This window comes from Doryrhamphus excisus, chromosome 18 (genome assembly GCF_030265055.1).
Source record: "Doryrhamphus excisus isolate RoL2022-K1 chromosome 18, RoL_Dexc_1.0, whole genome shotgun sequence".
NCBI lineage: Eukaryota > Metazoa > Chordata > Actinopteri > Syngnathiformes > Syngnathidae > Doryrhamphus > Doryrhamphus excisus.
The window spans coordinates 5046779-5059270 of NC_080483.1; the positions used below are offsets into that span (position 1 = coordinate 5046779).

General features: G+C 41.2%; 1 protein-coding gene across 9 annotated transcripts in view; it reads right to left on the reverse strand.

Annotated features, from left to right (window-relative positions):
• LOC131106519 (glutamate receptor-interacting protein 2-like) overlaps positions 1–12492 on the reverse strand; it is a 93692-nt gene that overhangs the window by 13317 nt on the left and 67883 nt on the right. For all 9 annotated transcript variants that reach the window (XM_058055669.1, XM_058055668.1, XM_058055674.1 and 6 more), the window contains exons 5-12: positions 12383–12469; positions 12228–12303; positions 10209–10354; positions 7910–8057; positions 7674–7843; positions 3901–4059; positions 3629–3781; positions 3229–3415 (exon numbers count right to left, since the gene is read on the reverse strand). In XM_058055669.1, the coding sequence (XP_057911652.1) occupies positions 3229–3415; positions 3629–3781; positions 3901–4059; positions 7674–7843; positions 7910–8057; positions 10209–10354; positions 12228–12303; positions 12383–12469 (1126 nt within the window). The remainder of the gene's footprint in view (positions 1–3228; positions 3416–3628; positions 3782–3900; positions 4060–7673; positions 7844–7909; positions 8058–10208; positions 10355–12227; positions 12304–12382; positions 12470–12492) is intronic.

The window sequence follows — 12492 nt, forward strand, 5'->3', positions numbered from 1 at the left end:
CCTGACTCAATCCATCCCATAGTTTGATTCCACATACTGAAATGCTATGGCTAGCATAACGTAGTCCTAGCATATAAGTGTTTCAAATGTACTTCTTCCCTGAGATCATATTTCTCCTCTCTTGTAGAGAAGTATTGGATGACATTTTTAGCTAATTGTTTATTTTTAGCCTTATGCATTATTTTAGCTGTTTGAAGATGAACTATATCAGCAAGTTGAAGTATTTGTGATTTTAGAAATAAGGAGTTAGTATGTTCTCTGTAGGCGGCATTATGAATTATCCTTACTGACCTTTTTGCAGTACATTTAGCGAGTGAAGATTGCTTTTATAGTTATTAGCCCATATTTCCACACAATAAGTAAGATATGGTAGAACCAGAGAGCAATAAAGAGTGTGGAGTGATTTCTGATTGAGAACAAATTTTGCTTTGTTCAATACTGAAATATTTCTGGCCACCTTATGTTGTATATTTGTAATATGAGGTTTCCAGCTCATATTTTCATCTATTGTGATCCCCAGAAATTTACTTTCGTTCACCCTTTCAATGTCTACACCGTCTATTTGTATTTGCTGGTGCGTGTCCTTTCTGCTGTTACCAAGCAGCATGATTTTAGTTTTACTTAGGTTCAAGGACAATCTATTATCATCAAACCATCTTTTTAGTGTGACCATTTCTTCTCTGACCTTTCTAATGATTTCGTCTGTATTCCCTCCAGAACAAAAAGCAGTGGTATCATCCCCAAATAATACCAGCTTTAAGTGTTTCGGAACTTTGGAGATATCATTGATGTACAAGTTGAACAGTTTTGGCCCCAGTATTGACCCCTGGGGAACTCTGCACGTAATATATAAACTTGCAGATGTGTATTCTCTAGCTGTATGTATTGCTTCCTGTCAGTTAAGTAGCTTTTGACCCAGTTCAGAACTAATCCTCTTATTCCGTACCTTTCTAATTTAGTTATTAGGATGTGATGATTGATTGTATCAAAGGCTTTTGTCAGATCCATGAATACTGCGGCTGCACACTATGATGGACAATTGAACATGTGGGGCAATGTCAACATTTCTAACTTTGTGGCGAATCAACCGACTGACAAAAGCATGTCGCCATGCAAAATGGTGAAATGCAGAATGGGTGGATGGATGACATTGCATCATTTTTTTTGCGTGTACTGATGAAAACTAACACATGAAAAAAAATCTGAATATCCCCTCTCACCTAAACAAACAAAGCCATCATCTGCAGATGAAAAAGCTTTCAGAAGAAAATCGGTCAGCACAATACCAGGCTGTTAACAATCAAGCACCGTGTTGAAATGCAGGGGAGGTTTTAAACACATTTTTTTTTGGTATAACCCTGTCACGCACGGAGGAAGATGTTTCTGTGTTTATCGATTCCTGCAGCTAATTAGCGCTGTTAGCGTGGGTGCTAACGGAGAAGGGAAGAGTGGCCTCGGGGTGCAACAAGTCGACTGAGCAAATGTGTGTGTGTTGAATCATTCAGCACACACATGCACACACACACACAGGTCCATTATTTTGGCTGTGTCATTGCACACGGTGCTGACATCGGTACATAACGTGATTGACTAATAGCCGATTATTGTGTATGTCACGTTCAGGACCACTTTTCAAAGCATGGGTCCACTGGCTATCTCCCACGGCCACATGTTTAATTGATGCTTAATTCATGCTTTATTCATGTAACGAATGACTGCCTTGAGCCATCGCACATTCATCCCTGCTGGAAACACTTTGGGATATTTAGATGTTCAGCAACGTGTATTTACACTATCAACATCACCAAAGATAGAAACTCCTCAGAGGATTTAGCCCAGGAAATATTTTGGAGGAGAGTAGAAGAAATGGAAGGTTACATTTGACTCGTGTAGGCAGTGGTTCTCATCTGGTTTTGCTGCAGGACCCGCCATCAACCCCCAATTTGCCGTTTTCAACTCAAACGTCTCAAATACTGGATCTCATATCTAAAGCAGGGCTGTCTAATTGTTTTTCCAGTAATGGTGAAGAATGAAAGGATTCAGCTTTGCCATTTTCATATAAATATCCCAAAAAGTTATTTATATTTGGACAAAAATAGATTTGTCGAAATAGTGAAAAAGCTTATTATTAGTATTTTCTCTTGCTCTTCTTCATTCATTCATTCATTTTCTACCGCTTATCCTCACGAGGGTCACACAGGGGTGCTGGAGCCTATCCCAGCTGTCTTCGGGCGAGAGGCGGGGTACACCCTGGACTGGTGGCCAGCCAATCACAGGGCACATATAGACAAACAACCATTCACACTCACATTCATACCTATGGACAATTTGGAGTCACCAATTAACCTAGCATGTTTTTGGAGGAAACCGGAGTACCCGGAGAAAACCCATGCATGCACGGGGAGAACATGCAAACTCCACACAGAGATGGCTTAGGATGGATTGATTGAACCCTGGTCTCCTAGCTGTGAGGTCTGCGCGCTAACCACTCGACCGCTGTGCAGCCCCTCTTGCTCTTCTTTTTCCCCAATTTTTGCTTTATTTTCAAATTCTTTCTAAATAATCTTGATTACATTTTTGTCACATTTGTGCCTTTATTGTCATTATATTGTCATATATTTACTTTAAACTTCCCATAACATTATAACTTTTCCCTAATCAAATCTTCTCCAAATTCTGCCTTTATTTTGTTTAGTTTGTTTGTCTTGAAAAAAAATTATGTATTTACTACGACTGTCAATCGATTAAAATATTTGATCAAGCTTAATTGCACCCTGGCTATAGTTAACTCTGAATTAATCACATTTAATCACAGATAGAAATAAGTTTTTATATATAATAAGAAGGGGAAAACTCTTTGTGGTAAACCATTCGATTTGCAATCAATTCATTAGACCCCCCCCCCCCCAACGCAAGATGGTAACTTCCTGTTGAGGAAGTTGTGTAGTTACATTGTGTGTTTCAAATGAATCACTTGTAATTTTTGGTTGCACTGTGAGTTAGCGAGGTGACCCGTCGGTTTGGTTCGTGTCAGCATGGCTGTAAAAGCTCATTCTGAGCAAATAGAGAACCTCCTACAGCAGCACCAGGTTTGAATGGGGTGTCAAAAAATAGCCGTTTTGATGATGCAACACATGCAAATAGTGAGCATGTAGTGTAGCCTTTATAAGATGGAACCATATTTCAGCTTTCTGTGTGTGCCCAAAATACCCAAACGTGCACGCTCACCTCTCTGCTGAGCTGTCGGGCTCAATGAATCGAACGAGTGGGGGTGCGGAAAGGGTTTCTGTGGCAAATATTCCTCCTTGAAGCTGTACGCCAAAACCATTGAGGGGGTCACCCGTCAGGACGACCTCACTGGTCTCCACGTGGACCACCTGGCCACCCGGGCCCACAGAACTGGACGACAGTGACACTGAAAAGATTCAAGTTGATGAGTTTCTTCAATAACAATGAATCCAAACGGCCCCATATTACAACACGCCTTCAAGAGTTGTGTTGATGAATGAAATGAGATTGTTTGTCGTGTGTTTCTGAGTGATATAAGAGGACAAAATAACACCGAATCTTGTGGAAGCATTCAAATGTACCCCTTCTAGTATACTAGAGGCATTCGAGTGGGACTCACAAGAGCTTTTGTGGTCTTTCTTTCTGTGTCTACGTTTAAGCAGCGAGTTCCTGGGGCTCATGGGAACGGTCTGCCGAGGGAGGGTGTTGGAGCTCTGACTGCTGGGGCCCGACGTGGTTGTGGACCCTGGAGAGAAACTGGCCGACACCAAAGCTGCAGACATGACAGGAGAGAGAAAAAGCCAGGAAGTAGCAGGTGGCACTAAATTTAAATCAAGGAAGGTGCTTGTGTTAGCATTTAGCATTCTGTTCATGCTCTATGTGTACACTCACACTTGCAATAGTCGAGGTTGTTGTTGATAGTGTTGTTGTTGGAGGCGGTCCATGACTTGTGGAGGGTGGAGCTTGTGTTGCAGTGGGTGGAGTTTGTTGAGGGGAGGAAGTTCACACAGGGGTCCCAGGAGTGCGGGTGGTCGGACTTCTGAACCTTCACTGAAACACACACACATACAAGACCAAGACTTCATCTTTAGGGCTAGAACTTCGAGTGTGTTTGCTTTTCCGTGGGATTTTATTGATTGATGCCAGCAGTCGGTCGAGTGGTTAGCGCGCAGACCTCACGGCTAGGAGACCAGGGTTCAATTCCACCCTCGGCCATCTCTGTGTGGAGTTTGCATGTTAAGTGTGTATATGTGCCCTGTGTTTGGCTGGCCACCAGTCCAGGGTGTACCCCGCCTCTCACCCGAAGACAGCTGGGTTAGGCTCCAGCACCCCCGCGACCCTCATGAGGAAAAGCGGTAGAAAATGAATGAATGAATAATACATTTTATAGGAGACCAGGGTTCAATTCCACTCTCTGCCATCTCTGTGGAGTTTGCATGTTCTCCCTGTGCATGCGTGGGTTTTTTCCGGGTACTCCGGTTTCCTCCCACATTCCAAAAACATGCTAGGTTAATTGGCGACTTCAAATTGTCCATAGGTATGAATGTGAGTGTGAATGGTTGTTTGTCTATATGTGCCCTGTGATTGGCTGCCGACCAGCCCAGGGTGTACCCCGCCTCTCGCGCCCGAAGACAGCTGGGATAGGCTCCAGCACCCCCCGCGACCCTCGTGAGGAAAAAGCGGTAGAAAATGAATGAATGCCATCAGTGATGGCAAAGACGAAAGAATGCAATGATGGCCATAGACCAGAAAATTTAATTTATTGCAGACAATATGTATTGTCTTATTTGCAAACAATATCTCCAAAAGGTAGTATTCGACCTTGGAGGTTTGGTTGTATTTCAGAGATACGGCGTGGCCCCGTCTGGGGGAACTCTACACCACGAGGATCCTGACAAGCTTGGCTGCTCGCTGCGTAATTCCTCACTTTGCTCTCTTATCTGCAGCCAGGAGTCTAAGCCGACCCGTCTTGTCACACTCGTCTAAGCGCACCTTTTTTTGTCTCCACGAGGGAGCCGCCTCATCTCAGCTGGCGGGACGTGGGAGACGAGAGGGAAGGTTTTGACGGCTAATCCCTCGCGAGGGATGAGGATGGTGACAAGCAAACAACGGTGGAGAGGCAAACAGGAAGTGGCGGCGCTGATGCAAAGCGATGCGCATGGGAGGGATTCACACGTTGACATGAAAATACACTCAATAATTCACGAGCACACCGACAGCCCACACACACACACAATGGCTGTAGTCATGAATAACAAGTTGGTGAAGAAAAGGTTGATTAATTTGGCTCCACAGATGCAAATGAAGCAGATGACCTGTAGATTATGTGCATTTTCCAACATGACCTCAGATGCTTGACTTTCTTTCTTGAGGATCAATTTCCTCTGATACTTGCAACAATGCAGATGTATTGTTTCAAGTCATGTTTTATCTAAAATCACAAATACTAAAACTTAAACTGATATAGTTCATCTTCAAACAGCTAAAATAATGCATAAGGCTAAAAATTACCAATTACCTAAAAATATCATCCAATACTTCTCCACAAGAGAGGTTGTATAAGTCCTTGAACCTAAGTAAAACTAAAATCATGCTATTTCGTAACAGCAGAAAGGACACACACCAGCAAATACAAATAGACGGTGTGGACATTGAAAGGGTGAACGAAAATAAATTTCTGGGGATCACAATAGATGAAAATATGAGCTGGAAACCTCATATTACAAATATACAACATAAGGTGGCCAGAAATATTTCAATATTGAACAAAGCAAAAGGACAAAATAACACCGAAATCACTCCACACTCTTTATTGCTCTCTGGTTCTACCATATCTTACTTATTGTGTGGAAATATGGGCTAATAACTATAAAAGCAATCTTCACTCGCTAAATGTACTGCAAAAAAGGTCAGTAAGGATAATTCATAATGCCGCCTACAGAGAACATACTAACTCCTTATTTCTAAAATCACAAATACTTCAACTTGCTGATATAGTTCATCTTCAAACAGCTAAAATAATGCATAAGGCTAAAAATAACCAATTAGCTAAAAATGTCATCCAATACTTCTCTACAAGAGAGGAGAAATATGATCTCAGGGAAGAAGTACATTTGAAACACTTATATGCTAGGACTACGTTATGCTAGCCATAGCATTTCAGTATGTGGAATCAAACTATGGAATGGATTGAGTAAGGAAATCAAACAATGCACAACGATGAGCCAATTCAAGAAACAATACAAGCAGTTGATGTTTGCTAAATACAAGGATGAAGAGTCTTGAACCAGTCATGATGTGCTATATATATCACTATACTGTAAACTGTATTATGGAAAGCAGGAAGTGAACAAATGTAACAGTTACTGATTGTAAAAGTACCAGATGGAGGGGTAGGATTTAATAAGCTTTGCTTCTTCCTACTCCTTTTGGACTTGTGGAACTGTGAACTGATTATGGGATGCACTCAATTGTAATCTGATGCATGTTCAAATGAAATAAAACCATTACCATTATCATTACCATTACCATTTATTTGGTTAACTAGTTAGTCCACAACTTATGACTACCAGCGCATTTGAATTGCTGGTGAGGATCTATATCAGATATGGACAAACTACAGCGTATCTGCGAGTATCTGTGAGTCTGTGAAACTGGGGTCTTCATCAACCACCGATGAGTAAGTGAAACTCAAGTCTTCCCTGAGAACCGGTAAGTTAGTGAAACTCAAGTCGTAGTCAATTATCTGAGTCATGAAACTCCAGCCTTCAGTGGAAATCAAGTCTTGAGTATTCATGAGTCAGTGAAATTTGAGTCTTTGTTGAATACCTGTGATTCGTTAGAACTGAAGTCTTCATATAGTCATATGGTCTTCATATAGTATCTGTTAAGCATCTGTTTGAGTGTTCGTCGACAACCTGCCAGTCAGTCTTTGTAAATCACTTAAAACTGGAGTCTTCGTCGAGCACCCGTGAGCCATTGAAACTTGAGTCTTCATTGGGCACCCCTGAGTCAGTGAAACTTGAGTCTTCGTCCAGTGTCATTGAGTCGGTAAAACTCCAATCCTCATCAAGCACCCGTGGTTCAGTGAAACTCGACTCTTTGTCAAGCACTGGTGAGCCATTGAAACTTGAGTCTTTCTTTGAGTACCCGAGAGCCATTGAAACTGGAGTCTTCATCAAGTACCCGTGAGTCAGTGAAACTGAACTCACATATGCAGTTAGAGTAACAATTGCACAATTAATGATTTAACTACCTTCCTTATTTAATTTAATTGGCGGTAGCGGGGATGAGTAAGGGAAGGCGTTAACAGTGATGAGAACCTGTGCGTCCCCATTGAGTAAAAATTACTCGTTCATGACTCATCTCTAACGCAAACCAGCATTTACATTGTATGTATAAGCTTTCACATTTGTAGTGTATGCTGTTAATGCTTAGATATACCCAAATGTGTGTGTGTGTGTGCGTGTGTGTGACAGCCTGTCAAAACGTAAGCTGTGGGTATTAACTGTGGATCAAGCAGCAGCAGCAGCGTTCCAAATCCACTGGCACTAATTTTCCTGCACACATAAGGCTACTGATTGGCTTCATCAACTCATCAGGCACACAAAAAGAGCTTAGAGATGCTTCAGTGACAGAACCTAAAACACAAACACATAACCCACCTGTGTCATGTTGTTTCCCAGTAAGCCGGGTCTGATGGGACGGCAGTATCTCCAGTTTGACCAGTTCAGTGGTACTGGCCAGCAGCTGTGTGGCCTCCAGGACTGTGCAGTGTTCTGTGGACGTCCCGTCGATAGACAGCAGATGGTCTCCAGCATGCAACGCGCCACACCTGACAAAACAGACATATATTATAACAAAGATCTCCTGTACTTCATTGGTGTGCAGTGGTGTGTACCTGTCCACCACGCTGCCAGGCTTGACCCGCTCGATAACGATGACCTGCTTGTTGCGATGGCTGGCGGAGGTCAGTGTGATGCCAAGCGTTGCACCTGGCGACTTGGCGATCTCTACCAGGAGCGGTCCTGAGGCATTGGTCACCGTGTCTGATGATTGTTAATATATACACTTCCTTATTATCCAAATACTACATAAATCTTGTATAAGTCCTTGAACCTAAGTAAAACTGAAATCATGCTGTTTAGTAACAGCAGAAAGGACACGCACCAGCAAATACAAATAGACGGTGTAGACATTGAAAGGGTGAACGAAAATAAATTTCTGGGATCACAATAGATGAAAATATGAGCTGGAAACCTCATATTACAAATATACAACATAAGGTGGCCAGAAATATTTCAGTATTGAACAAAGCAAAATTTGTTCTCAATCAGAAATCACTCCACACTCTTTATTGCTCTCTGGTTCTACCATATCTTGCTTATTGTGTGGAAATATGGGCTAATAACTATAAAAGCAATCTTCACTCGCTAAATGTACTGCAAAAAAGGTCAGTAAGGATAATTCATAATGCCGCCTACAGAGAACATACTAACTCCTTATTTCTAAAATCACAAATACTTCAACTTGCTGATATAGTTCATCTTCAAACAGCTAAAATAATGCATAGGGCTAAAAATAGCTAAAAAATTAGCTAAAAATGTCATCCAATACTTCTCTCCAAGAGAGGAGAAATATGATCTCAGGGAAGAAGTACATTTGAAACACTTCTATGCTAGGACTACGTTAAAAAGCCATAGCATTTCAGTATGTGGAATCAAACTATGGAATGGATTGAGTAAGGAAATCAAACAATACACAACGATGAGCCAATTCAAGAAACAATACAAGCAGTTGATGTTTGCTAAATACAAGGATGAAGAGTCTTGAACCAGTCATGATGTGCTATATATATCACTATATTGACACTTACTATGGTACCCATTATGTCATTGGATGCTCATATCACCTTGTACTTGGGTATGAGGTACATTATTAAAAAAACAAAACAAACAAAAAATACCTTAAACTGTATTATGGAAAGCAGGAAGTGACAAATGTAACAGTTACTGATTGTAAAAGTACCAGATGAAGGGGTAGGATTTAATAAGCTTTGCTTCTTCCGACTCCTTTTGGACATGTGGAACTGTGAACTGATTATGGGATGCACTCAATTGTAATCTGATGCATGTTCAAATGAAATAAAACCAAGTCAATAAGTTCGCATCTCTGAATGGTTCCAGTTATCTCATCAACTCTTAATGTGCTTCTCCGTGTGTAACAGGCCCATATGTGATGTATTTGAGGTAAGAATTAAGAATGAAATCATTGAAGAAGTAAATGAAAAATGAAATTACATCCTGACGTACACGTTACCACATACACAAGCTCCACAACTTTTGGGCAATTGGTTGTCCATGGTCAGCACATAGAGGAAGTAGGGTAGTCAGAGCGGTTGCATGTCTGTCATACTGAGACTTAGTAGGGCTTCTCAATTAATTTTTGTAATGCACCCCCAAAGCCCCCAATTAGAAATACTAGAGAGACTCATAATAGTTATTAATTTACTGTATCTGTACTGTACAGACTGAACTTGGATCAGTACAATAATACAATAAAAATGGAGGGCATATTCAAGAGTCAAATTGCATGTTGAGTACTATCAATATCATTCAATGGTGGGGCCTATCCCAGCTGACCTTGGTACACCCTGGACTGGTCGCCAGCCAATCACAGGGTACATATAGACAAACCGTTCACACTCACACTCATACCTATGGACAAATAATGAACGCACGGGGAGAACACATAAACTCCACATAAAGAAGCCCAAGCGGAGTTTCAAACCCATATCTTCCCCAATCTCCTGACTGTGTGGCCAACACGCTAACCACTCGGTCACCGCCATTTTAACAACATACAATCTTTTTCCTTTCAAAATGCTGTGAATTGTATTAGTCTTAAACTAGTTTTTAAATGTCCAACTAATGAGGTGTAACCATTGTTTTCCAAATCGGACACGAGGTGTCACGGCTCCATCAGAGGTGACTGTCTCATCCCAAGATATGCTAATACAGTCAGACCTCGGTTTTTGAACACCATAATTTCCGTAGAATTCGGTTTTCGATCCCAAACATTTGCCTTGGTGCATGAAAAACTGCTGTATTTTCCCCTTCGTTTTTGTATGTTTTAGTTCTCACGAATCAAAAAAGCAAAAGTACCAGTGTTTATTAGTAGCTGTGTGTACGTGTGCTCACCCATAATAGTGACGTCATACTCGATCTGGAACAGCGCTTCCTGTCCACACTGAGCCAACACGCTGAGGGCATCGCTGTGATTGGCGTTGTGCAGCGGCACGCCGTCCACAGTGAGGAGACGGTCTCCAGGACGCAGCGTACCCTCCCTGCAAACACACGCACATACGGTAGTGTATTGCTGTTCCGTCCTGAGAGCTGTCTCTAGTATATTCCATCACCGCTGCAGTCCGACTTGTCAATTATGATGGATTCAGAATGTTCAACCCACAACTTCAGTGACATTCTCTCTCCATGTTTAAGCCTCCTTCTCATTAAGGTCTTTGTGGCCCCGCCAGAACTCTTCAGGGCTTGCAGTGGCAGTGCAGGCGCTGCTGCCACTGCATGGTGCTGAGGATTAAGTTTCCTCCAACTGGCACATAAATGGGATATAAAGCAGCATGAACGTCTCATTTCCTCGCGACTGACCCACATTTTGGAGGCAGTTCTTGTGGCTTAAATGTGCCTTGAGGTGAAACGACTCAACCGCAAAGATTGTGAGGCCGTAAAAGAAATAAGTGATGTGATCTTCGAGTCACTCGCAAGACACACAGACTAAGGGCAAAACTAAACAAACAGTAATGCCTGATTAAGACAAAAACACAATGGACAAGAAAATGACTGTAACAATAAGGCTGCTGCATTATGCTGCGTGGATAAAATGAAAAAATGAAAAAATGAAAAAATGAAAAAATGAAAAAATGAAAAAATGAAAAAATGAAAAAATGAAAAAATGAAAAAATGAAAAAATGAAAAAAGTGATCAAATTCAGCAAGGTAACACATGAAGATATGCTAAGAAAGTATATATATATATATACATTTCAAGAAATGTATTTCAGCTTTGTGACATGCTGCATAAAATTAATATGGACTTTTTGCTCTTTTTTCAAATTTTTGCTTTTTTAAAATTGTTTTCCAAACATTTCAACTCTCTTCTTTACAAAATTATTTTTAAATGTTGTTTTTGTAATATGTTGTTATTTTGTAATATTATGAGTCACATAATATTTTGACTTGATTCCCATAATAGTCTATTATGTATTCAATTTTGTGCTACCAAAATGTTATTTTTTTCAGAATTGTACAATGTTATTCTTGGAAAATCGCAATTTATAGAGTACACTTGTTTTCTCTTAATATTTTGACTTTATACTTGTAAAATTACTTCCAGATATTTCGTTGCAGATCATAATTTTAGAATGTGCCACTATTCACAAATGGCCCCTGAGCCGCACTTTGGACACCCCTGATTTATAGTATTGATCGACAGCACTTTAATTACTGGTTTTCAGCTCTTACACTGAGTTTCAGATTGGGTAAGAAAGCTTTTGCTTGTGTAGAATGCATTTAGAGGTGAAAACAACATGAAAAACAGAGCTGTCTGTGGCCGAAACACAAGCAATTTATTTATTAAGAGAAGATGGAATTGCATAAACGTAGCCTTCACAAGCGTTTGGAATGTCCTGAAGAATAAAGAAGCCCCCGGCATACTCAGTAACAGACATGGAAGGTAGACAAGGTTGATGCTGATGTCACCATTGTCACCAATGTGCTCATGGTGTGTGTGTGTGAGAGAGAGAGAGAGAGAGAGAGAGACTAGCAGGCTTCTACTGTAATACCCTCTCAATCAGAGGAGAAGAGGCCACTTTATAGAAACTATCTCCAAGTTAAGTGCTAAGCCATGCTGCACTTGTGAAATAATCGCATCCTCACATCGTTTTCATGATGCGGCTGTCCCACTTTCTAACTGCACATACATTGCTTTCAGAGACGCGGCGGATTAAAAATAGCTGCTCATTGTTCTAAAGTTGTCTAATTGAAGGCGCAGAAGATGGCGGGTGAACGTATTATTTATTATTAATATCAATTATTATTCACAGCTCTGCCATCCTGAGCGTGAGGATAGTTTTTCTGTGCAGAAGTCACTGATGAAGTCACTGCTTTGCACTTTTATTGCATACACCACAAGAGGCCTGCCTACCTGTCTGCAGGGCCTCCAGGTCGCACGTAGGTAACCACAAGAGGGCGGGACTTATGCCAGTCCTCGTGGATCCCACCTGAAAGAAAAGGAATTTGACTTCAATTCAAACCTTCCGCTTCTTCCCGGTGCCTTATAAGTTGACTGATTTGGTTTACCTCGCGTGACGAAGCCAAAGCTGCTGCCTTCTTTGTGCAAACAGATGTCGATTGTCTTGGAGATCATGCCTGAGCTGCTGTCTGGTGCTATAAAACATCAGCATGGAGGA